Below are 26,152 nucleotides of genomic sequence, written 5' to 3'. Positions count from 1 at the left end.
GATTCATACACCAACTGCATAGTTTCTCCAACTGTCTTCTCAGTATTATCATACAGTTATCATTACCATTTTTGCATTGGTCAGTCTGAATAGAAATCCATTTTCTGGGATAAAGATGAGAGGACTTAGACATACAGACTTGTGTACTGAACGGATAGCCTGTAAGACATAATTACTCGATCAGGGGTGACTTAACTTTTGACGCCGTGCTAGAGGCGATCACCTGCTTGCGTGAGGCCTGTACAGGGGTGGCACCAACACGACTAACAGCCATCCGTTCAGAGGGCTGTGGTGGAGTTATAAAATACTATGGGCAGGAATGTGTTCCGGTCCGCTGTGGGACGTCTTGTTTAGAAGCCTGCGGTGGATGGTTCTATAAAGACTCCGTGTGGGATTTAAGCACAGTGATGTCTGGGTAGTTTCCTGCTTTAGGTTGGTACTGCAATACTAATGGGTCTAAATTCTTCTGTCTGAATTATTATTATTATTTTTATTATAATTAAACATTTTCTGTTTAAAACATCTGAAATAAGCCTGAAATGCCCCGAAAGATCAGAGATTAGTTTAAGCTGTTTTGTGCAATACCTGCTCTCTTTAACACAACTCCTCACACTACTGGGCTGGTAGTCCTCCTCACCCCCTACTGGGCTGGCAGTCCTCCTCACCCCCTACTGGGTTGGCAGTCCTCCTCACCCCCTACTGGGTTGGTAGTCCTCCTCACCCCCTACTGGGTTGGTAGTCCTCCTCACCCGCTACTTTAAAAAAAAAAGTTATTTCATCAGAATTTATTTGTAGATCTTTGTCACGGTTTGGAAAGGAACTCTTGCTAATTCCTCAGTATTTCTGCATACTTGTTTTTCTGCTCTTGTCTGTCAGACTTATTAACCTCTTAATCTTCCTTCTGCTTGCGACAGAGGCGTAATCTATTCTAAACTAAGTCCTGTTTTCAATCATGTTCTAATGATATTTATATTTAGTGTATCTATCCTCTCCCGCCAGGTACAAGAAGACTCAGGAGACCCTGTCTGTGGCGGGACAGAAGACCACTGCTGCCTTCTCCACCATGGGCACTGCCCTCAGCAGGAAACTGGGAGACATGAGGTACAGACCAAGACTCAAAATGGCCGCCCTCAATCCCTTTCTGTAGAGCAGGTTCGGACAACCACGAAGTTGTAAAACCTAGAGGTGTCATCTCGGTCCTCTTTTCCATTAGGTTGTATAAGTTTATTTGGTGAGGCCACAACAACTCTCTTTCTGTTGAGAGCTAGTCCCGCCTCCCAAATCTAGAACACCTGATTCAGCTGCACACCTGGGGCCTCGTGTATAACCGTTGGGTCAATTTGACACTCAATATCTGCGTGCTTCCTTTCATGAAAAGACTGCGCACAAATATTGATTTATAATATACAGCGTAAATATCCTGTTATGAGTCAGACCTGTTGTTAAACTGCGCGTGTGTCAACGAGCGTTGTCACGCTGCCTGGAAACGCCCATCATTCACCGTTTTACGATCTGCTCAATCGTGTCGTTTTTTAATGTTTTTTTTTTCTGTGTACTTTGTAAATATGGAAATTAGGCCAAGACCCTAAAGGAAATGGCAATGGTGAATGTGATTAACTGTGTTTGGAGGTTGGCAGGGCGTTTTCCTTTGCAGTGACGTTTGTTTGTACCTGAACGTTTTTCTGAAAGACAACGATTTGCAAATTTGTTGTGGGCCTGTAAACATTACAAACTTTTTTTTTTTTTTTTTCCCCTGAACAGAAATAAGCTGCCCTCCCCACAAATTCTATAACGTTGTCTGCTCCGGTGGAGGGGGACACACACACACTACAGTAGGCCTGTTTACAGTGGTAACCTACCCACTTCAATGCTAAAGATCAACTGTCTGTTCACCTGTTTAAATACCGCGCTCCTTTTCAGATGCACAGAGCAAAAAACTGGAAATTATAATAGCCTATCTAAGGCTCAATTAAATGATGTGCATTGTAATTTATTTTATGGCTACTGCAGGAAGTTGAGGGAGTTATTTTGCAATGGTCATTATATTTATAAATGAAATATTATCTGTTGGAGTAATGTCACCTTAAATTATTCATACGTAGCCTATAAACCTCAATGGTAAAGGTGAACTCTTTGTTCTACCGTTGAACTGCACTTCGGATCGCAGATCAAAGCTGATCTACTACTACTAGGCTTGTATGTATGGGGCGGCAGGGTAGCCTAGTGGTTAGAGCGTTGGACTAATAACCGGAAGGTTGCAAGTTCAAACCCCACGAGCTGACAAGGTACAAATCTGTCGTTCTGCCCCTGAACAAGGCAGTTAACCCACCTGTTCCTAGGCCGTCATTGAAAATAAGAATTTGTTCTTAATTGACTTGCCTACTTAAATAAAATAAAAAAACTACTGCATTTCGGATCACAGAGCAAAGCTGATCTATTTACTACTGGGTCCAATTTCCAATTTTAAATGAGAGCTGGTGATGAATGGTAGCTTACGGACCAAACTAAGTTAGGATGGGATATTTCACCAGTATGAAACCATTTGTCAGAAAAGGTGAATTTATTCTGCGATGATCATGGAAATTAAACAGATGCTGATTCCTAATTATTTTACAATGTAAAGATTTTTTTTTTAACTCAAATTATTTTTGCTCTTCTCACTAACGGCAAATAATAGCATTTTACAATATTTAGGTTTTTATAAAAATAAAAATATTAATTGTCATATTCCTGCAGGAGGCCTACTGTTGCTTTCTGGGAATGTAATGATTCAAACACTAGACACTGTGCGTGCTCCTGGTCTAAAGGTTTGTGGGAGGATAAGCACATGTTCTTCCCACATGCTCACGGCAAGCTACATTTTTATAAATGACTACTTTTTTGTGAAAACCATTGTGCGCATATTTATGAATGAGGCCCCGCCCCCAGGACCTTAATTAGCTGCAACATTTATGAATGAGGCCCCGCCCCCAGGACCTTGATTAGCCTCAACATTTATGAATGAGGCCCCAGGACCTTGATTAGCTGCAACATTTATGAATGAGGCCCCAGGACCTTAATTAGCTGCAACATTTATGAATGAGGCCCCGCCCCCAGGACCTTGATTAGCCTCAACATTTATGAATGAGGCCCCCAGGACCTTGATTAGCTGCAACATTTATGAATGAGGCCCCCAGGACCTTGATTAGCTGCAACATTTATGAATGAGGCCCCCAGGACCTTGATTAGCTGCAACATTTATGAATGAGGCCCCCAGGGCCTTGATTAGCTGCAGGATTTATGAATGAGGCCCCCAGGGCCTTGATTAGCTGCAGGATTTATGAATGAGGCCCCCAGGCCCTTGATTAGCCAGTAGTTTTCCAGGAGTGTTTGGCAGCTCTGATGTAGAAAACACTATCTGCGTTTACTCTCCTGGAAGACTTCTGAAGTAGACACTGTAGAATTTACACTAACCCCCCAACCCCCCACCCTCCCAGACTTGACTCATAACCGCCTTTGCCTGTAGTCAATTCCACTTGGTTGCTCCAACTTCAACTAGCCATGGAGGACCATGCTTTTTTACAGCCATGTTATAGATGTCTTGTAATCGAACCAAATGTCTGAAGGCTTTTTTTTTTACATATGGTTTGATTCGACACTTTAATAATTTGTTGTAAATAATCCAACCATTCATCTATCACCCTCGTAACATATTATCTCTAGTGTCTACGAGATCTCAGAATATGTCTACTAACATTCACTATTAATTATTATTATTAACGTTGTCCAAGTCCACGTCGACGTGTGTGTCATCGCCCTCTCCTTGTTTCCCTGTTTCTGGATCCATTACTCTGGCCTTGCAACAATACTCCCTTCCTGCTTGCTCCGTATCAATGTGCCGCAACAACTCCTTGTTCCTTGGAGTTTTTTTTTTTATCCCGTTGTTTTTGTTATCGTCTTTCATTTTCATCTTCCATGACCCAAGTCTGAATTAGACCAGACTATAGGTCTGTACACTCCCTACAGCAGGGTTGGTGGTGTTCATTATAATGCCATCTATCATGTCCCCATCACCATCATTGTTACCAGGTTTGAAAAAATGTCATTTAAAAAAAAAACATGGTTGACTTGTGCATTTCAATGAGGTTTTCTGGACTTCTTAAATTATTTCAATATCTGCTAGTGTCCCAAATGCCAACTTTTCCCCTAATATAGCCCTATGGTCTAAAGTAGTGCAAAATGTAGGGAATAGGGTGCCATAGGGCTCTGGTCTAAAGTAGTGCACTATGTAGGGTTCCATAGGGCTCTGGTCCAAAGTAGTGCACTATATAGGGAATAGGGTGCTATAGGACTCTAGTCTAAAGTAGCGCACTATATAGGGAATAGGGTGCCATAGGGTTCTGGTCTAAAGTAGTGCACTATATAGGGAATAGGGTGCCATAGGGTTCTGGTCTAAAGTAGTGCACTATATAGGGTTCCATAGGGCTCTGGTCCAAAGTAGTGCACTATATAGGGAATAGGGTGCTATAGGACTCTAGTCTAAAGTAGTGCACTATATAGGGAATAGGGTGCCATAGGGCTCTGGTCTAAAGTAGTGCACCTTATAGGGAATAGGGTGCCATAGGGCTCTGGTCTAAAGTAGTGCACTATATAAGGAATAGGGTGCCATAGGGCTCTGGTCTAAAGTAGTGCACTATATAGGGAATAGGGTGCCATAGGGTTCTGGTCTAAAGTAGTGCACTATATAGGGAATAGGGTGCCATAGGGCTCTGGTCTAAAGTAGTGCACTATATAAGGAATAGGGTGCCATAGGGCTCTGGTCTAAAGTAGTACACTATATAAGGAATAGGGTGCCATGCCATTTGGGACGTACCCTCTGAAAGCAGCCCCTTTTGTTAACTAGTCTAGCTCTGCTCAGCTCGTTGCCTCACCCTGTGTGTTTTTGTTTCTCTTGTATTTTTTTATTGCTGCGTCTGGTCTTCAGAGCGCTGCCGTTCTCTAACTCCTTTAGGTAAGACCTACTCTGTGCTACTGGAATAATCCACTTTACCGACTTCCATCAATTACTATGATCACTTACCGAGAGGTCCTGACTGTTTAATACCACTATAGTCTTTAAGGCTGCCACTCTGCTTTCTCAAATCAAAATGGATTTGTTCACAGGCGCCGAATACAACGGGTGTAATCTTAACCGTGAAATGCTGAATATAACAGGTGTAGACCTTACAGTGAAATGCTGAATATATATAATACTTCCTTACGAGCCCTTCGTAACGATGCAGAGTTAAAGAATAATGGGGAATAAAATAAACCAGAATGAAGCTATATACAGGGAGTACCAGATCAATGTGCAGGGGTACGAGGTATTTGAGGTAGATATGCATCAGGATAGATCATAATAAGGTATTTGAGGTAGATATGCATCAGGATAGATCATAATAAGGTATTTGAGGTAGATATGCATCAGGATAGATAATAATAAGGTATTTGAGGTAGATATGTACATGAAGGCAGGGTAAAGTGACTAGACATCAGGATAGATAATAATAAGGTATTTGAGGTAGATATGTACATGAAGGCAGGGTAAAGTGACTAGACATCAGGATAGATAATAAGAAGGTATTAGAGGTAGATATGCATCAGGATAGATAATAATAAGGTATTAGAGGTAGATATGCATCAGGATAGATCATAATAAGGTATTTGAGGTAGATATGTCCATGAGGGCAGGGTAAAGTGACTAGACATCAGGATAGATAATAATAAGGTATTTGAGGTAGATATGTCCATGAGGGCAGGGTAAAGTGACTAGACATCAGGATAGATAATAATAAGGTATTTGAGGTAGATATGTACATGAAGGCAGGGTAAAGTGACTAGACATCAGGATAGATAATAATGAGGTAGATATGCATCAGGATAGATAATAATGAGGTAGATATGTACATGAAGGCAGGGTAAAGTGACTAAACATCAGGATAGATAATAATAAGGTATTAGAGGTAGATATGCATCAGGATAGATCATAATAAGGTATTTGAGGTAGATATGTACATGAAGGCAGGGTAAAGTGACTAAACATCAGGATAGATAATAATAAGGTATTAGAGGTAGATATGCATCAGGATAGATCATAATAAGGTATTTGAGGTAGATATGTACATGAAGGCAGGGTAAAGTGACTAGACATCAGGATAGATAATAAGAAGAAAAACTAAAGAACAGAGTAGCAGTGGAGTGTGTTTATACACGTAGTGGCCAGTTTATTAGGTACACCACCCCTCGTTCACAAAAAATGGTTCGCTCCTACAGACAGTGAGTCACGTGGCCGTGGCTATCTGAAGCAGGCAGACAGGCATCGAGGCATTCAGTTACTGTTCGATTTGAACGTTTAGACTGGGCCAAACGAGTGACCTTAACCACTTTTAGTGTGTTATCGTCATCTGGGCCAGGCGCCGGGTCCAGTATCTCAGTAACGGCCAGCCTCCTGGGTTTTTCACGCACAACATGTATCAAGGGCAGGACTCTCCAACTCTGTTTTCCTGGAGCGCTAGCCTCCTGTAGGTTTTCACTCCAACCCTGTTCCTGGAGAGCTACCCTCCTGTAGGTTTTCACTCCAACCCTGTTCCTGGAGAGCTACCCTCCTGTAGGTTTTCACTCCAACCCTGTTCCTGGAGAGCTACCCTCCTGTAGGTTTTCACTCCAACCCTGTTTTCCTGGAGAGCTACCCTCCAACAGTGGTGTGCAGAACGGTATCTCCGAACGCACAACTGGTCGGTCCTTGTCACGGATTGGCTATTGCAGCAGACGACCACACCTGGTTCCACTCCTATCGACTACAAACAAGAAGAAGCAGGTCTAGTCGGGCACGCCATCACCAACACTGGACAGAAGAGTGGAAAAACATCTCCTGGTCCGAGGATTCCTAGTTCCTTTTGTGTCAAGCTGATGGCAGAGTCAGGATTTTGTGTAAGCAGCATGAGTCCATGGCTCCATCCTGCCTGGTGTCAACGGTACAGGCTGGTGGGCACACGTTAGGTCCCTTGATACCAATTGAGCAATGTTTCCATACCCCGAAGAATTCAGGCTGTACTGGATGCAAAGGGGTGTCCGACCCAGTACTAGATGAGTGTACCTAATAAACTGGCCGCTGAGTTTATGGTCTTGTGAGTGTGCAGAGAGTCTGGGTAACCAATGAACTATTTAGCAGTTTTCTGACTATTTAACTTCTACCCTCCTAGCCATAAGATTGTAATCCCAGAGCCGATGCTCTGGTACCGTTTATTTGGCATTTTCTTTGAAAGATACATTTTTGTTCCCCTTCAGGTTATGATTTAATTAATGACTTTATTATTTAAGAGGAGTTCAGTTCATTTAAATTAATTCCCTGAATAATTAATTAATTACCGGAGTGGCCTAAGGCACTGCATCTCGGTGCAAGAGGCGTCACTACAGTCCCTGGTTCGAATCCAGGCTGTATCACATCTGGCGCCGTGATCGGGAGTCCCATAGGGCGGCGCACAATTGGCCCAGCGTCGTCCGGGTTTGGCCGGGGTAGTCCGTCCATTGTAAATAATAATTTGTTCTTTTAACTGACTTGCCTATTTTAAATAAATTTAAATAATGATTAACCTGCTGTAACCACCAGATGGCAGTATCCTCTTTGCACTGACTGACTGACTTGACTGCAGTCCCACTGTGACCATGTTCCTCTGTGTGTGTGTGTGACTGCTCCAGTGGTGGGTCCGGCTTTGGGCCTGCCTCATTGCTTTTTAATAACCCTCTTCTCCGCTTGGCTCCTAATGCTCTCACTTCTTTGTCTCCCTCCTTTTAATGCTTACAAAGTAGCAACTACTCCATCCGTCATTCAATAAGTATGCCAGCGATGAGGTAAATTAGTTCACACTTTTTTTAAATTTTTATTCTATTTTGTTTTTATTTATTTTTTCATCACTTTTAAAGTGTCATTTATGAGATTTTAGTGGTTTTTAGAGTAACAGCTGTTGTGGTCTTGTTTGTGATTTTGTGTGTTTTTTATTTATTTTTAATGGTCTTTTTGAATTTCCCATATCCAATATAATGATACGGCACAGCCTTGGGAAAATACCTAGTGGAAACATTGGGTGTTTTAAGTGCTGGCTCTAACTAAATGAAAATACTCAGCGTGACTTTGATATCCTGTCTGTATGCTTTTCCCCTGTGGATATATATATGAGCTAAGTCAATACACATCATATGACTGGTAACTCGATGTAAATCAACTCCACTAAGAATATGCCCTGATGACGCATGAACCTGTCATCTCCCAGAGGTATCCCTGGATAAGGGTGTCTGGCAGTGGACAATCAAAGTGTAATAAAAATGGAGGTTACCACTTACGTTTGTCGTGCACCCAAACCCCTTACGGGAGAGGATCGTTATTTCATTTTTTTGAGTCCGGTGTTTTTATATTAATTCTGTGATCTTCCCATGTGCTCATTTGTAGAAGGTTATTTGTTGTTGTTGCTTGACTTTTTAGTAATATATTATATCTGTTTTTAGTCATATATTATATCTGTTTTTAGTCATATATCTGTTTTTAGTCACATCTGTTTTTAGTCATATATTATATCTGTTTTTTCTTTTATAGAAACTCTCCAACCTTCAAGTCGTTTGAGGACAAAGTTGGAAACATCAAGGTGAGCTGAAGGGGTTTGTTGAAATGGGAACAAGAGGCAGAATAAAACCTTTACGACTCACAACTGGAATGAACAAACCGTAAAAATGGAAAAGTATATTTTTGTAGTTGGTACATTCCATTTGTATCTTCATTGTGAACTGTGCCATTTGCTAATCGTCACCCCTGTGCCATTTGCTAATCGTCACCCCTGTGCCATTTGCTAATCGTCACCCCTGTGCCATTTGCTAATCGTCACCCCTGTGCCATTTGCTAATCGTCACCCCTGTGCCATTTGCTAATCGTCACCCCTGTGCCATTTGCTAATCGTCACCCCTGTGCCATTTGCTAATCGTCACCCCTGTGCCATTTGCTAATCGTCACCCCTGTGCCATATACTTTGCTTCTTAACACCCTACAGACGAGTTAGTTTAGGAGTGCTTTAGCCTATTCCTGCACGGGATTGTATTACGATTGGATTATTCTCAACTGTCTCTCAAAACAACCCTTGAAAATATAAAATGGTGTGAAAAAATGAAATGACTGACTCCCTGAAGATTTCCCATTTGCTCTATTCACAGCTGGGCTGATTTTAAAGTCTCTGCAGCATGTAAAGAAAAGGTGTGTGTGTGTGTGGCCAAGTGGATCTGATAATGGCTATATTTTATAATGGGTATAATATACCACTGTGGGTATATGTAACAAGTGGTACCTATGGGTTATTGTTAGACGCTAACACACCTGGGTGTCACTCACCCACGCTTGTTGTCACTCACCCAGGGGTCCAGAGTGACACAACGGTCTAAAAGGCAATGCTAGAGGCGTCACTACAGACCCCGATTCGATTCCAGGCTGTATCACAAGCGGCCGTGATTGGGAGTCCCATAGGGGCGACGCACAATTTTGGCCCAGCGTCGTCAGGGTTTGGCCGGTTGTAGGCTGTCACTGTAAATAAGAATTTTGTTCTTAACTGATTTGCCTAGCTAAATAAAATCAGACGGAAGAGTGTCACATTAACGATTTACCGGTGCTGCTGCACAGGCATTTTGAAAGTGTGCAACCTTTTTTAACGGGTGCTTTGATCTATACAAATCTCAGACCTTATTCTCTACAGTCTCACACGGCCCCTTTTTAAATGAAATGACGTAAGATTTACCCCATACCATCCTCCTCCCTCTTTCTCTCTCCCTCTTTCTCTCTCCCTCTTTCTCTCTCCCTCTTTCTCTCTCCCTCTTTCTCTCTCCCTCTTTCTCTCTCCCTCTTTCTCTCTCCCTCTTTCTCTCTCCCTCTTTCTCTCTCCCTCTTTCTCTCTCCCTCTTTCTCTCTCCCTCTTTCTCTCTCCCTCTTTCTCTCTCCCTCTTCCTCTCTTCCTCTCTTCCTCTCTCCCTCTTTCTCTCTCCCTCTTCCTCTCTTCCTCTTTCTCTCTCCCTCTTTCTCTCTCCCTCTTCCTCTCTCCCTCTTTCTCTCTCCCTCTTCCTCTCTTCCTCTTTCTCTCTCCCTCTTTCTCTCTCCCTCTTCCTCTCTTCCTCTTTCTCTCTTCCTCTTTCTCTCTCCCTCTTTCTCTTCCTCTTTCTCTCTCCCTCTTTCTCTCTCCCTCTTCCTCTTTCTCTCTCCCTCTTTCTCTCTTCCTCTTCCTCTCTTCCTCTTCCTCTCTCCCTCTTTCTCTCTTCCTCTTTCTCTCTCCCTCTTTCTCTTCCTCTTTCTCTCTCCTCTTTCTCTCTCCCTCTTCCTCTCTTCCTCTTTCTCTCTCCCTCTTTCTCTCTTCCTCTTCCTCTCTTCCTCTTCCTCTCTTCCTCTTTCTCTCTCCCTCTTTCTCTCTCCCTCTTTCTCTCTCCCTCTTTCTCTCTCCCTCTTTCTCTCTCCCTCTTTCTCTCTCCCTCTTCCTCTCTCCCTCTTTCTCTCTCCCTCTTCCTCTCTTCCTCTTCCTCTCTTCCTCTTCCCCTCTCCCTCTTTCTCTCTCCCTCTTTCTCTCTCCCTCTTTCTCTCTTCCTCTTCCTCTCTTCCTCTTTCTCTCTCCCTCTTTCTCTCTCCCTCTTTCTCTCTCCCTCTTCCTCTCTTCCTCTTTCTCTCTTTCCCTCTTTCTCTCTTCCTCTCTTCCTCTCTCCCTCTTCCCCTCTTCCTCTTTCTCTCTTTCCCTCTTTCTCTCTTCCTCTCTCCCTCTTCCTCTCTTCCTCTCTCCCTCTTCCTCTCTTCCTCTCTTCCTCTCTCCCTCTTCCTCTCTTCCTCTCTCCCTCTTCCTCTTTCCCTCTTTCTCTCTTTCTCTCTCCCTCTTCCTCTCTTCCTCTTCCTCTCTTCCTCTTCCCCTCTCCCTCTTTCTCTCTCCCTCTTTCTCTCTCCCTCTTCCTCTCTTCCATCTTCCTCTCTTCCTCTTTCTCTCTCCCTCTTTCTCTCTCCCTCTTTTCTCTCTCCCTCTTCCTCTCTCCCTCTCTCCCTCTTCCTCTTCCTCTCTTCCTCTTTCTCTCTTTCCCTCTTTCTCTCTTCCTCTCTTCCTCTCTCCCTCTTCCCCTCTTCCTCTTTCTCTCTTTCCCTCTTTCTCTCTTCCTCTCTCCCTCTTCCTCTCTTCCTCTCTCCCTCTTCCTCTCTTCCTCTCTCCCTCTTCCTCTTTCCCTCTTTCTCTCTTTCTCTCTCCCTCTTCCTCTCTTCCTCTCTTCCTCTCTTCCTCTTCCTCTCTTCCTCTTTCTCTCTTTCTCTTTCCTCTCTCCCTCTTCCTCTCTCCCTCTTCCTCTCTTCCTCTCTTCCTCTCTTCCTCTTTCTCTCTTTCTCTCTTTCTCTCTTCCTCTCTTCCTCTCTTCCTCTCTTCCTCTCTTCCTCTTTCTCTCTTTCTCTCTTCCTCTTCAGTACAAGGTGGTTGGAGCCAGAGGTAACGGTGAAGCTGTCCAGTCCCCGACCGACACGAACCCTGTTCAGGACAACGCACCCTTCTGAAGATCCCCCCCCCCCACACTCCCCTCCTCCTCTCTCTCATCACCGGGACTGTGACATCATCATTAAGCGCCTCATCACTGAGTGACACATGACCTTTGGCCTAAAGAAGTCACCTTCTAATCTCCACATTACTCACTACTGCCTCCCTCGCCTGACCTGGAAAACGTAGTGCCCTATATCATTAATACTACTGCCCAGTCCTAAATCACCCCCTAGCCCCTACTCCGTAGCCCCTACCCTCTCCCTTGTGGAGAACTGGAAGGACTGGAGTGATGTGTGCAGTATGGCAACAATTCCACCTATGCTATGACAGGTCAAGGTGGGAGCCACTACTATATTGTTTAAACCAATAGGTTGATTTGTTGCATATTGCTTACTCTTATCTAGTTCCTTCAGATCTCCACAAGTGCCTAGGAGGTTACGGGCTAAAGGTACGTTTGGAATCTCCCTCCACAGCCCCTCACTCGCCTACCAAGAGCATATCTCATCTCACTGTGCAAATATAAACTACCGCAAAATACAACCTGAGGTTACATAACATCAACTCACCACAGCTTGTAAAAAAAAGACAACTACGGTAAACCATTTTGTATTATAAAACAATTTTACACTGCTTTGCATAATGTTTTTGCATGATTTATCTGTATGTATAAATATATATGAATAAATATATTGTGAACAATTACTGCCAGTCGGCGTTCATCGGTAGGTATGGCTGACGTGGAGGCTCAAACAAAAAGGCAAATAAAAAACCACTACGACTACAACAATGATCAGTTTGGTGCCCTGCTGAGCGTTTGATTTCAGTTTGGTGCCCTGCTGAGCGTTTGATTTCAGTTTGGTGCCCTGCTGAGCGTTCGATTTCAGTTTGGTGTGTTTCTACAATGTGGAAGCAAGGCTTTAGTGTAAAGACCAGTTTCTACCTTCATCAGATGGCTATCTTTAGGCCTTACTCTTTCAGTCTTATTGCTTTCTGTTACTTTGCTGGTATAAAATAAATGTCATTTTTTTTCTTCTATTCTTTCTTAATCTGGGAGTTGTAGAATATCGTTTAGCCTGGGAGGTGTTTGCTTTCTCTTTTATTTTATAGGCTCAAGTGTTTACTGTTATTGTGCCACATCTGAAATGATCAACTGTCAAATACAGTCCAGACAGCTCTCTGTGTCCACCATTTTATTCTAAGAATTGTCCTCGTGCCTCAGGCCTAACCCCACCACACACTTGTATGCACACACTCCTGTACCCAGACGTACTCGTACCCACCCTGTGACTAGCTCTACTGTTATTTATATATCAACAACACTTCCTGTTTTGCCAGTGTGCACTAACCCAACCTCTTTATACTATAACACAACTCGAAATAGCTTCTATTGGTTTGGTAACAACGTCACTTCTTGTTGTTTTCAACATGATGTATCTATGGAGATTGTATCCCCCCCAATTTAGTGTTACATTTCTATCCAGGGGATGGAGTATTCATTTACCCTTTAACTTCTTTTTATAATTATAATTTTTTATTATTTAGTAGTGATGATCATATTTAGTTTATGTGTTTTTGATGTATCATTCTTGGTTGGAGTTTAAATAAGGTTTGTTTTATATTTAATTGCCATCTCTAAATCGTTGCCAATATGTAATTTACCTGTCTGTTACAGATCTCTCTCTCACTTTCAAATTAATACCATAGTTATTATATAGATGGTAGGTCTGCTACGATCTGGACCGGTTTCCCCATCGATCTGGACCGGTTTCCCCCAGACACGGATCAGACCAGAGAATTTCCGACAGGAATGCGTTTTAGTCCAGGATTTAGCTTAATCTGTTGGCAGACAGGGCCTCCCTAAGGCAACCCAATTCATGTTTTGTCCGATTTTTATTGGCAAAAGATCTGATCGGTCAAAAAGACTCATTTTAGTGGCGAAAGATCAGAATTGGGCTGCCTGTGTAAACGCAGCCTTAGTTTATTCCGTTGTCTGTGCTTATGACGGCGCAAAGGGAAAAGGCAGATGTATCCCATAGATTGTGTAGAGCTGCAAAAAACATTGTTTGGGTCTAATGTACATTTTTGGGACGCCACAGCTGAATTTGTTAAAACACATTTATTGAAGGCATGTACAATGTTGGGAATGATAGGAATATATATATATATATATATATATAGCTTTATTTAGAATGGGAGCCTAGTTGTAGACCTTTAAATGGATATGAGAATGGTGGATGACTTCAAATGTTGGTTTGTCATATGTTGAGAATATCAATAAAGCATTCCTTTAAACAAAGGAGAGTTGTGGGTAATGTTCAAATTTAATCAATCGATCCAATATATTTTTATAAAACCCTTTCCCTGAATAGTTCATGAAGTTCTTTACTGTTACCTGGCCTACAGCCCAAAGTGCAAGCGAGAGCAGTGGCCAGGAAAGGGGATTAAACTACTGAACAAAAATATAGATGCTGTTTTAATGTTTCATGAGCTGAAATAAGTTGTTTTATTTATCTTAGTGTTTACAAATGTGTAACAGTATAACTTTAGACCGTCCCCTCGCCCATACCCGGGCGCGAACCAGGGACCCTCTGCACTCATCAACAACAGTCACCCACGAAGCATCGTTCGCTAACTAAGCTAGCCGTTTCACATCCGTTACATTTACATCCTTGTTAGTGAGCGTTTCTCCTTTGCCAAGAGGATAATCCATCCATCTGACAGGTGTGGCATATCAAGAAGCTGATTTTAAACGCTATTCATTGGGCAAAAATGTTTTAACAATGGCAACTTAATCGAATAAAATGTTATTGGTCACGTGCACATATTTAGCAGATGCTATTGTAGGTGTAGTGAAATGCTTGCATTCCTAGCTCCAACAGTGTAGTAGTATCTAACAATGCACATCTAAAAGTAAACCAAATTGAATTAAGAAATATTTCAGGAGAGCAATGTCGGAGTGGTATTGCCTAAAATACAGTAGAATAGAATACAGTATGTAAACATTATTAAAGTGCCTGTTGTTCCATTATTAAAGTGGCCAGTGATTCCATGTCTATGTACAGTGGGCTCCAAAATGACTGGCACCTCTGACTGGCAATGCACAAACAATACTTAAAAAATATATATAAACAAAATAATTATAGAAAAACTCAAAATACCAACTTGAGAAATACTGTACTTTGTTTCATTCCATTGACACATTAATAATTTTAATTTAATTAAAAATCAATGTCCTCCAATTCAAGGTTTCACAATTATTGTAAAAAAAAAACATCTACCAAAATTTCAACGAGAAATTAAATTCCACTTCTTTAAGTTTGAGTCTTAAGGAACTATATTGAGCCATTACATCACTTCCTGTTTCACTAGGGTATATAAAAATGAGGCAACACGCATGCAATATCCCTCTGTCATCCAACTCCACGAAGAAAAAGGAACTGGCAGTTGAAAAGTGATAGATGGTCGTGGCTACAAGAAGATCCACAAACAATTGAATATACCACTGAGCACTGTCAGGGCAAGTATTTTAAAAATTCAAAACATATAGAACAGTTGAAAACCTCACGGGAAGAGGACACACATGCATTTTGACCCCAGGATATGGAGGAGGATGGTGAGAGAAGCAACAAACTACCCCAAAATCAGTGTGAAAGAATTGTGGGCCTTGGGGTCACCAGGTTAAAAAAAAAACACCACTAGAAGCCACAATCACAGGCTCTTTGGAAGGGTTGCCAGAAGAAAGCCCTTTCTGACCCTAAGACACAGACGCAAACGTTTGGAGTTTGCCAAACGTCATTTAAATTATGACTGGAAGAAGGTGCTCTGGTCAGATACAGCATCGGCATGTTCGGGGTCGAAACAGAGATGCATACAAGGAGAGGCACCTCATACCCACGGTGAAACAGAGATACAAGGAGAGGCACCTCATACCCACGGTGAAACAGAGATGCATACAAGTAGAGTCACCTCATACCCACGGTGAAACAGAGATGCATACAAGGAGAGGCACCTCATACCCACGGTGAAACAGAGATGCATACAAGGAGAGGCACCTCATACCCACGGTGAAACAGAGATACAAGGAGAGGCACCTCATACCCACGGTGAAACAGAGATGCAAGGAGAGGCACCTCATACCCACGGTGAAACAGAGATGCATACAAAGAGAGGCACCTCATACCCACGGTGTAATATGGAGGTGGGTCAGTGATGTTTTGGATCTGTTTTAATTCCAGAGAACCAGGGGCACTGGTTAAGATTGATGGCATAATGAATTCCACCAAGTATCAGGCAATTTTGGATCACGATCTGGTTGCCTCTGTCAGAAGGCTGGGACTTGGGCCGTAGGTGGACTTTCCAACAAGACAATGACCTAAAACATGCGTCAAGATCCACACAGAAATGTTTCGGTGACGACAAAATCAATGTTCTACCATCTGTCGCCAGACCTCAATCCAATGGAAAACCTGTGGGCTGAGTGGAAGAGGGCAGTTGATAAGCACAAACCCAAGAATGTGAAGGATCTTGAAAGGATCTGCATAGAGGAATGGTCCAAAATCCCTCCAAACGTGTTCCTGAACCTTGTCAAACATCACAGGAAAAGACTCCATGCTGTTGTCCTTGCCAGAGGTGGTTGTACTAAGTACTAAATGAGGAGTGCCAATAATTATGATGAAACATGCCAGTGAATTTGGAGCCCACTGTGTACAGGGCAGCAGGGTTGAGTAACCGGGTGGTGGCCGGCTAGGGACTGCTATTCAACAGTCTGATGGCCTTGAGATAAAAGCTGTTTTTCAGTCTCTCGGTCTCAGCTTTGATGCACCTGTACTGACCTCGCCTTCTGGGTTATAGCAGGGTGAACAGGCAGTGGCTCGGGTGGTTGTTGTCCTTGATGATATTTTTGGCCTTCCTGGGACATCGGGTGGTGTAGTTGTCCTGGAGGGAAGGCAGTGTGCCCCCGGTGATGCGTTGGGCAGACCGCAACATCCTCTGGAGAGCCCTGTGGTTACAGGCAGTGCAGTTGTCGTACCAGGCGGTGATACAGCCCGACAGGATGCTCTCAATTGTGACAAGCCAAATTTATTCAGCCTCCTGAGGTTGAAGAGGCATCTGGAAAATTCACCCACAAATCTAACTTTCTTTACCGGCATACACTATATATATACTGTACAGGAATGTGTGGATTCGGCTATTTCAGCCACACCCGTTGCTGACAGATGTATCAAATCGAGCACACATCCATGCAATCTCCATAGACAAACACTGGCAGTGGAATGGCCTTACTGCAGAGCTCAGTGACTTTCGACGTGGCACCTTCATAGGACGAAATGGGTTTCCATGGCCGAGCAGCCGCACACAAGCCTAAGATCACCATGCACAATGGCAAGCGTCGGCTGGAGTGGTGCAAAGCTCGCCACCATTGGACTCTGGAGCAGTGGAAACACGTTCTCTGGAGTGAAGAATCACGCTTCAGCACCTGGCTGCCTGACTGACGAATCTGGGTTTGGCGGATGACAGGAGAACGCTACCTGCCCCAATGCATAGTACCAACTGTAAAATTTAGTGGAGGTGGAATAATGGTCTGTGGCTGTTTTTCATAGTTTGGGCCCCTTAGTTCCAGTGAAGGGAAATCTTAACGCTACAGCATACAATGACATTCTAGACGATTCTGTGCTTTCAACTTTCCAACTCCGTGTTAATGCCAATGATTTTTGAATGAGATATTTGATGAGCAGTCCACATATGTTTGGTCATGTAGTGTAGCGACTAAAACATCATTTTATTTGAAACTTTTCTTACATGTGTATACAATTTCATAGGCCTTTGTCTATTATGAGTACTTGGGAACAGATGACCAAATATTAAAATCACTCTGGGGCTGTTTTCCTGGTGTTTTTACAGTCTTTAATGTCATAGAATGACAATTAAAACACACCAAAAAGGTTTCATTAGAAATGTTTTTGCTCCTAAAGGTTGGGGGCCCCCTGGGCCAAATTCAGTTTGGGGATCCCTAGCCCATATCAAGGGGAAAGTAGGGAAAATACTATTTATAACAAACGCATTGCAGTTCCTCAGGTCTTATTATTGACACCCGAGATCAAAACGAGCTATTCACACACATAATTCTTTACTTCGGTAAGGTATGGGTGTACATTGTTTCCTTGGGCGCTTTTGTGGTGATCTATAATATATTTGTGTTACAGCTAAGGGTAAGTTAAATGTCTTGGTAAATTAACAAATACCAATCCCCACAAAGCCTAAATAAACACCATAAAATACACAGATCTTAACGTAGCCGAACAATGAACGTTCTGCATTTATACCCTGAACACCCCTGTTGTAACCAGAAGGGCTCTGGGAGTGTGGTGCAAGGAAAATAACCTCTCACTCAACATCATCAACAACACAAAGGAGATGATCGTGGACCCCCTCCCTTCCACGTCAACGGGACAGCAGTGGAGTTTCAAGTTCCTCGCCGTACAAATCACCGACAAACTGAAATGTTTCCACCCACACAGACAGTGTGGTGAAGAAGGCACAACAGTGGCTCTTCAACCTCAGGAGGCTGAAGAAATTTGGCTTGGCACCTATAACCCTCACAAACTTTTACAGATGTTCAATTTAGAGCATCCTGTCGGGCTGTATCACCGCCCGGGGCCAAACTACCTGCCCTCCAGGACACCTACACCACCGGATGTCACAGGAAGGCCAAAAAGATCATCAAGGACAACAACCACCCAAGCCACTGCCTGTTCATCCCGCTATCATCCAGAATGATCCATATGTTTACATATCTTGCATTACTCATATCTATATACTGTATTCTATTCTACTGTATCTTAGTCGATGCCGCTTTGACATTGCTCATCCATATATTTATTACATTCTTAATTCATCATTCCTTTACTTAGATGTGTATATTGTGAAATTGTTAGATATTACTGCTCTGTTGTAGCTAGAAACACAAGCATTTCGTAACACCCCCATACATTGCTTAAACACGTGCACGTGACCAATAATATTTTGATTTGATTTGAAGAGGACGTGACACTCTAGGTCTGTTGATAAAACAGTTATTCCCTGACCGGGAATCGAACCCGGGCCGCGGCGGTGAGAGCGCCGAATCCTAACCACTAGACCACCAGGGAAGTCATAGCTTGTCGGTGTTGGAAACGATTTCCTAATTATAATAACTGTTGCTAGATAAATATGTATTTATTGTTTTACAATTGTTGACAGATAAATATGTATATATTTATTTTTTTTACAATTGTTTACATATAAATATGTATATATTGTTTTACAATTGTTGACAGATAAATATGTATTTATTTACTATATTTTATAAATAGTTTTATAACCCGTTTTTTGTTTTCTGAGCAAACACACTCTCGTCAACCCACTTGCACGTCGTGCACGAATGAAAATCAAACCCCTCCTTGTCTGACCCACATCCGAGTGTCTTCCTCGTAGTATAAAACCACTCGCCAATCCTTCATTCTGGCAACAACAACAAAAAAAACGAACATTTACTCCGAATATATTTCACTACTTATTACAAGGTCGTTAGAGAGGGTTTTGTTTTATTTACCCCCAAATAAAATCTGTTTTATAAATGGGCCCCGTCGTCCGAGCTTTAACTCCTTTACTCGTCTCGCAGATTGACTTGGGTGCAGCACGTCTCTTGGGTAACAAACAAAAAGAAAGGTGAGATTTTGTTTTAAACTGCATTTTAATGATGAATACAGTGATGTTAAGTTAGTTAGTTAGTTAGTTAGCTAATGATGCTCTCGGTCATTTATAAGATTGTGTTTGGTTTGTTTTGGACATTTTTGATAATAGCATGAAGTCATCGTGATTTCAGTCTTACAGACTCGGATCTTTCTTTTCTTTCTAATTTGTTTGCAGCTAAACTCACTTTCATGTTTATTGTTTGCCCACATTACCAAGGAAGATTTTGTTTTTTGACATTTTATCTCGACAAAAAAATGTTTTTTTTTTTTTTTAGGTCTTCTGTCCCAAATGGACAACATGTTATTCTAGGTAACGTTTAGTCGACTTGGCTTTTTCCTTCAACAGACCATATGATGTTATGTTTCTAAACTCAAGTTTGTCATTTTCGTTCACGTTTTTTTGTTAAATAATGGGAACATTGTAAGTTCGCTAGGCGCCTAACTACACCTTGCTATCTACCGTTAGCTAGCTAGTTATGTACCACACGGTTAGGGTTAGGTTAGGGTTAGGTTAGGGTTAGGTTAGGGTTAGGTTAGGGTTAGGTTAGGGTTAGGTTAGGGTTAGGTTAGGGTTAGGTTAGGGTTAGGTTTGGGTTAGGTTTGGGTTAGGTTAGGGTTAGGTTTGGGTTAGGTCTAGGTTAGGGTTTGGGTTAGGTTAGGGTTTGGGTTAGGTTAGGTTAGGGTTTGGGTTTGGATTAGGTTAGGGTTTGGATTAGCTCTAGGTTAGGGTTTGGATTAGCTCTAGGTTAGGGTTTGGATTAGCTCTAGGTTAGGGTTTGGATTAGGTTAGGGTTTGGATTAGGTTAGGGTTAGCTCTAGGTTAGGGTTTGGATTAGCTCTAGGTTAGGGTTAGCTCTAGGTTAGGGTTAGCTCTAGGTTAGGGTTTGGATTAGCTCTAGGTTAGGGTTTGGATTAGGTTAGGGTTTGGATTAGCTCTAGGTTAGGGTTTGGATTAGCTCTAGGTTAGGGTTAGCTCTAGGTTAGGGTTAGCTCTAGGTTAGGGTTTGGATTAGGTTAGGGTTTGGATTAGCTCTAGGTTAGGGTTTGGATTAGCTCTAGGTTAGGGTTTGGATTAGCTCTAGGTTAGGGTTAGGTCAGTTTTGGGTTAGGTTAGGGTTTGGATTAGGTCTAGGTTAGGGTTTGGTTTAGGTTTGGGTTAGGTTAGGTTTAGGTCATGGTCCCTGAGTTTAGCACACCCACATGACTAAGATATTGTAATTTTCGGTCGAGAGTGGTTATACATTTGGGTGGTTAGACCGTTCGTCCGGTAACCGAAAGGTTAATTGGGCCGAATCCCGGAGCTGACCAGGTATAAAACAAAACGGTCCTTCTCCTGAACAAGGCAGTTAACCCACGGTTCCTAGGGCAGTTAACCCCACTGTTCCTAGACCAGTTAACCCACGGTTCCTAGGGCAGTTAACCCCACTGTTCCTAGACCAGTTAACCCACGGTTCCTAGACCAGTTAACCCACGGTTCCTAGACCAGTTAACCCACGGTTCCTAGACCAGTTAAAAAAATACCTTGTCATTTGTGTTTAGTAGTATCAGATGCCTACATTAATGTCACAGAACAGATGGTAGCTTACACACTAACAATTTGAGACAGCCTTGCCAGTACTGATCGCTTCAATATTGATCATATAGATAAGTGTGGGAGGTGTTACTGTATGTACTTAGCCAGCCATGCATTCTGAAGAACTGCAAAAAAAACTTGTGCTATAATGTCTGGCTTTGTACAAATGTTTGACTTCTAGTCTCCCTTTCTTCCAGGGTTTCTATCTAACACAATATTCAACAAGATCTGAAGAATGGCAGCGATCAACGCAGGCGGTTCTCTTGTTGCTACCAATGACTACTACCGAAGTGAGTACCTCTCGGGCCGGGACATGTCTTTACAAACGAAGCCCTCAGGCCCTAACTTAATCAAGCTCCACACTTAATCAGTGTGATTTTTTTCCTTTGTCTTTGGAAGCATTGAAAACTGTCACGCAAGTAAAAAATCAGTCAAAAGTTTGGATACACCTACAGTTTTACTTATTTTTTAAACTATTTTCTACATTGTAGAATAATAGTGAAGACATCAAAACTATGAAATAACACATATGGAGTCATGTAGTAACCAAAAAAAGTGTTAAACAAATCAAAAATATTTTAGATTCTTCAAAGTAGCCACCCTTTGCCTTGATGGACAGCTTTGCACACTCTTGGCATTCTCTCAACCAGCTTCATGGGGTAGTCACCTGGAATGCATTTCAGCTAACAGGCGTGCATTGTTAACAGTTCATTTGTGGAATTTCTTTCCTCCTTAATGCATTTGAGCCAATCAGTTTTGTTGTGACAAGGTAGGGGTGCTATACAGAAGAGAGCCCTATTTGGTAAAAGACAAAGTCCATATTATGGCAAGAACAGCTCAAATAAGCAAAGAGGAACAACAGTCCATTACTTTAAGACATGAAGATCAATCAATCTGGAAAAATTCAAGAACTGTTAAAGTTTCTTGAAGTGCAGTCGCATAAACCATTAAGCGGTATGTTGAAACTGGCTCCCATGAGGACCGCCACAGGAAAGGAAGACCCAGAGTTACCTCTGCTTCAGAGGATAAGTTCATCAGAGTTAACTGCACCTCAGAAATTGTGGGGATCAAACCTTGGTCATGAATGGGTTGTATTGTCCAGCCCTATCCTGATACAGTGACAGGAGAATGGATTGATCTTGTGACAATAGCCTCGGTCTGGACTGGGCTTGTAAAGGTACTGAATGAGTTGTCCTGTACAAACCTAACAATCCTATTGGTTTAACTTTCCCCAGGGCGCATCGGCTCCACCTCCAGCAGCAGCTCCTGTGGCAGTTCAGAGTATAGTGGGGAGGTCATTCCACACCATCCAGGTACACAAAGCAAGCATATGGGTGCTGGTGGGAAATGTGTCTGTGGTGGGGACTGTGTTCAGGGGTGGTACTGGGAGTTAACGAACTGGTGTGGTAGAGACCGTGTTCAGGGGTGGTACTGGGAGTTAACGAACTGGTGTGGTAGAGACCGTGTTCAGGGGTGGTACTGGGAGTTAACGAACTGGTGGGGTAGGGACTGTGGTACTGGGAGTTCCCAAACTGTTGGGGTAGGGACTGTGTGAGTATGGTGATACTGGTATAGTCCCAGTCTTACTACATGGTAGTCCTTTTAAGGTTGGTGACTGTAGGACTCCCTTGCTGTGAGTTGAGCCAGTCAGTTAGTGCACAGTGCCATGACATCACTGAGGCAGCAGAGAATGGCAGGCAGTCTTTCCACAGTGATAAGGTCGTTTAGTGAGTTATGTGACAGTTCAGGTGTTCTTGGACCTGAAATTGAGATCCTAACCAATTTGGATCTGTGAAATTCCCATCTGACACCACCAGGACCAGGTAATTTTTTTGGGGGGGGGGATCTGATTCGAATCTGAGGTGGACCAGATCCGTTGAGAATTACATTGGGGTCTACACTACAGCTTAGTATTTTCATACATTTTGTCCCTAATGTCGCTCTGTCTCTCCAGAATGCTCTCTGTCTCTCCAGAATGCTCTCTGTCTCCCACTAATTTGTGCGTTTTCATTGTGTGAATTGTTTGCCTTTTTTGTTAATTGTTGAAATATATAAAGTACCTGGCCTGTAGGTCTATACAAGTTTGAGGATTTTTTTTTTTTACCATTATTTAACTAGGCAAGTCGGTTAAGGACATTCTTTCAATGACGGCCTAGGAATGGTGGGTTAACTGCCTTGTTCAGGGGCATAACAACAGATTTGTACCTTGTCAGCTCGGGTTTGAACTTGCAACCTTGCGGTTACTAGTCCAACGCTCTAATTGTCCTAATGTACCACCACTTATGTTCCTCAGAGCATCTCAATGCAGTTTTATGGTCACCACAGTCTAGTTCCTGTATTTGAAATATCTTTCCAAACACTCTCTTTCTCTCCATAGTGAAATGGCAACGTATTGCTGATCCCATATACCAAGCGGAAATCTGAACACTTTGCCCTGGCTCCAATACAGCTGTGTGTTACAGCAAAACTGCTGTTTTGTCTAGATTACACTATATAGTGACCAGGAAACATGATGACATCGCTAAAGTAGTCAGATATTTAGTGGGGAAACAACTTTTTCAGAGTTAACATGTCATCAAACTTACTTTAGATGGTTGACGTTTTAAATGTGTTTATTTGACCTTTTATTTTATTATTTTATTTTACTAGTCATGTCGGTTAAGAACAGTGGGTTAACTGCCTGTTCAGGGGCAGAACGACAGATTTTGTACCTTGTCAGCTCGGGGGTTTGAACTTGCAACCTTGCGGTTACTAGTCCAACGCTCTAACCACTAGGCTTTGTCAAAAATAGCTGGCAATGCTAGCAAGCGTGATACTACATCTAAAGTCAATCTGGTGACGTCAAAATGACGAGGGGGGGGAAAAGTTTTTTTCCAAATAATTATTTGCCTCCTTGTTGAATGTCCTGGTATTTCCAAGCCACTGTAATGCATCTTTTGAAATCTTCGTCGGCGCTCATTGATGATGCGTTGAGTAGAAGGCTCAGTCAGGGGCATCAGTCCAAAACAAACATTCTAAACTCTTATTGTGACGAAACGCCCAACCCATGAATAGTGAGGGCTCAAGTTAGACAGAGCGAGGAAGACCGGTGAAGGAGAGAGAGTCATGTTTTTTTTACTGAACCAACTGCCATGTGTAGCTAATTCAAGTTCAAATCTGGTCTTTATTTTTACATATTTTCACACCGGTCCGTGGCTACCGAGCGTGATCCGATCCGAGGGTCAACTATAGAATTTTCAGGTCATCGGGTTACTGTATATCCGTGACCACCTCTTATGCATTATGTTGGGGCTATTATATAGCCAATTTTCTTATGTTTAGTTATTTTATATGTGTTTTGACCTAGTTGTTAATCTTGTTTCTCAGGTCTACCCAAACAAGACTCTGGACATTGGTGGTCCAGCTTCTTCTTTGGGAAGCAGAACCAGCCAGGAATGACCACTCTGACGGAGGAGGCCAAGCAGAAGTAAGTTAAAGCAAAATGGTGCCATTTGAGAGGGAGAAATGTCTATTTTATTTCCTTCTGCCCACCTTTATGGTACTATTTCAATGCATTCCAATGGCCATAGACTTTCAATGGAGAAATGTCCATTCATAGCTCCTCCCACACCTATGCTTGGCTCAGCAACCCGTTAACCCCGCCCTCACACTATGATTGGTGAGGTGACTATAACCTTCCTGATAGCTACTCTTGTAAAGGTGAGATTGCATGTGTTCATAAATGGGGGAAGAGAGAAACAAACAGTTTCTTGGTTGGGCTGTTTTTATTGGCTTTTAAAGAGAAAGGTGCGTATCTTAAGTTACATAGTCCCATAGTGAACGTACTTACATTTATACAGACTCATTTGGTCAGAAGAGGCCTTCTAGAATACAGGCCTTCTAGAATACAGGCCTTCTAGAATACAGGCCTTCTAGAATACAGGCCTTCTAGAATACAGGCCTTCTAGAATACAGGCCTTCTAGAATACAGGCTTATTAATATCAAACAAATAAAAGAATGAGCATCTGTAATTTCACACAAATGTAGGCGTAGCAGGGTTTGCATATTCACGTGTTATTCAGATGGTCACATCCTTATACTGTCCTTCTCTCACACTGGGATTTATGGTATTCCTGGCTTAGTACACAAATGGGAACAACAACAAAAAACGCCAAGTCCCATAGGGCGTCTTACCAGAATGCTAGCAAAGTTTGTACACATAAGCAAAAACCAGCTATTTAAGTGTTGTGAAACAACTTCAACTAGTAGTCAACTCATTGGCTGACATTTCCAAACCCTTATTAGGGCATTGTCTTGCTTGATGAATACTTCCTCCTGGGTCCCCCACTATGACAGACAGCTTTCTGACACACTAAGGCATAATCCTCATGGCAATTTCATCATCAACATTAAGCAAGGTGCTCCCAGCTGCATTACAATGCCATTTTTCCTTGTTCTCACACTCAACCTCTCTCTCTCTCTCGCTCCCTAAACAACTCCTTGCATCACACTCAACCTCTCTCTCCCTTAACAACTCCTCCTTGCGTCACACTCAACCTGTCCTCCATCCCTGGGAATTGAACCGGCGACCTTTTGCATTGTTAGTGCTACAGTCTTACCAACTGAGCCACGCAGGACACCCTCACCATCTCCCCGTTTTGCTTTGCGCTCACACTCTACCTCTCTCTTCCAGGGCGGCGGCCATGACTGTGACCAACGGCCAGGTGACCTGCGTTGCCAGGGAGATGGTGATGAAGAGGCAGGTCAGCGAGGGCAGCAAAGCCGGGACGTCCGAGCCGGGGAGTTCACCCCCGTCCTGAGAGATGGGACAAACGCTAGGAGACCGGGGCTGCGTCCTCATTCCCTAAACCATTGATTCTGTTCCATCCTCCACACTACATAGAATGTATGCCTGTTACATTTGCTTCATACTAGGTAGTATGGATATTGGAACATAGCCTTTTTTTTTTTGTCTTAGTAGGACAGGCTGACAATGATCGTTTTTATTTTGTATCCAGTTTTTTAAAGTTTTTTTTTTTGAATCTATGAACAAAATATATATATATAAAAACTTTTTACATTTGTACTTGTCTGTAACACTGTGGTGCCCTCAACTTTTGTTAACTTCTCCACTTTGTCACCCTGTGATTGCAGATGTCTATTAAAAGTAGCCTCAGCCTAATTATGAACTTGTCTGTCATTTTTCTGTTTCTTTCAATGGAATTTATTGCTCTGAAAACCATCTTGTTATGCCGAACAGTCAATGTTACCCTGGGCACTCAGTTTCCAACAGTCAACATTCAAAGGATCAGACCCTATAGAG

At 42.6% G+C, this 26,152-nt stretch overlaps 2 protein-coding genes and 1 non-coding gene across 20 annotated transcripts in view; 2 read left to right on the top strand and 1 right to left on the bottom strand.

Annotated features, from left to right (window-relative positions):
* Positions 1-13,839, top strand: part of LOC112222445 (tumor protein D54) — a 41,966-nt gene extending 28,127 nt beyond the window's left edge. For 6 of the 17 annotated variants that reach the window (XM_042304290.1, XM_042304291.1, XM_042304286.1 and 3 more), the window contains 5 exons: positions 1,000-1,101; positions 4,964-4,990; positions 7,825-7,869; positions 8,609-8,657; positions 11,474-13,839. In XM_042304290.1, the coding sequence (XP_042160224.1) occupies positions 1,000-1,101; positions 4,964-4,990; positions 7,825-7,869; positions 8,609-8,657; positions 11,474-11,560 (310 nt within the window). In that variant the 3' untranslated portion in view covers positions 11,561-13,839. Of the gene's footprint in view, positions 1-999; positions 1,102-4,963; positions 4,991-7,824; positions 7,870-8,608; positions 8,658-9,216; positions 9,257-11,473 lie in introns of all 17 variants that reach the window. The other 11 variants (XM_042304292.1, XM_042304287.1, XM_042304298.1 and 8 more) reach the window with 7 other exon arrangements.
* Positions 13,840-18,619: 4,780 nt separating this feature from the next.
* On the bottom strand, positions 18,620-18,691 carry trnae-cuc. The gene has a single exon. It is a non-coding gene; the product is annotated as a tRNA-Glu (tRNA).
* Positions 18,692-18,997: 306 nt separating this feature from the next.
* ppdpfb (pancreatic progenitor cell differentiation and proliferation factor b) lies at positions 18,998-26,011 on the top strand. Of its 2 annotated transcripts, XM_024385251.2 has the most exons (6): positions 18,998-19,250; positions 19,552-19,586; positions 21,047-21,139; positions 22,085-22,162; positions 24,216-24,315; positions 25,523-26,011. In XM_024385251.2, the coding sequence occupies exons 3-6, from the start codon at positions 21,085-21,087 to the stop codon at positions 25,647-25,649; spliced, it is 360 nt and encodes a 119-aa protein (XP_024241019.1). In that variant the 5' UTR covers positions 18,998-19,250; positions 19,552-19,586; positions 21,047-21,084; the 3' UTR covers positions 25,650-26,011. The 2 variants fall into 2 exon arrangements, with proteins under 2 accessions (XP_024241019.1, XP_024241018.1); XM_024385250.2 differs by lacking the exon at positions 19,552-19,586 and having other exon boundaries at positions 19,000-19,250.
* The last annotated feature ends 141 nt before the right edge of the window (positions 26,012-26,152 follow it).

Source organism: Oncorhynchus tshawytscha, linkage group LG22 (assembly GCF_018296145.1).
Source record: "Oncorhynchus tshawytscha isolate Ot180627B linkage group LG22, Otsh_v2.0, whole genome shotgun sequence".
Lineage (NCBI taxonomy): Eukaryota > Metazoa > Chordata > Actinopteri > Salmoniformes > Salmonidae > Oncorhynchus > Oncorhynchus tshawytscha.
Note: the sequence above shows the minus strand (reverse complement) of the source record. Positions and strands in the feature narration are given on the sequence as shown.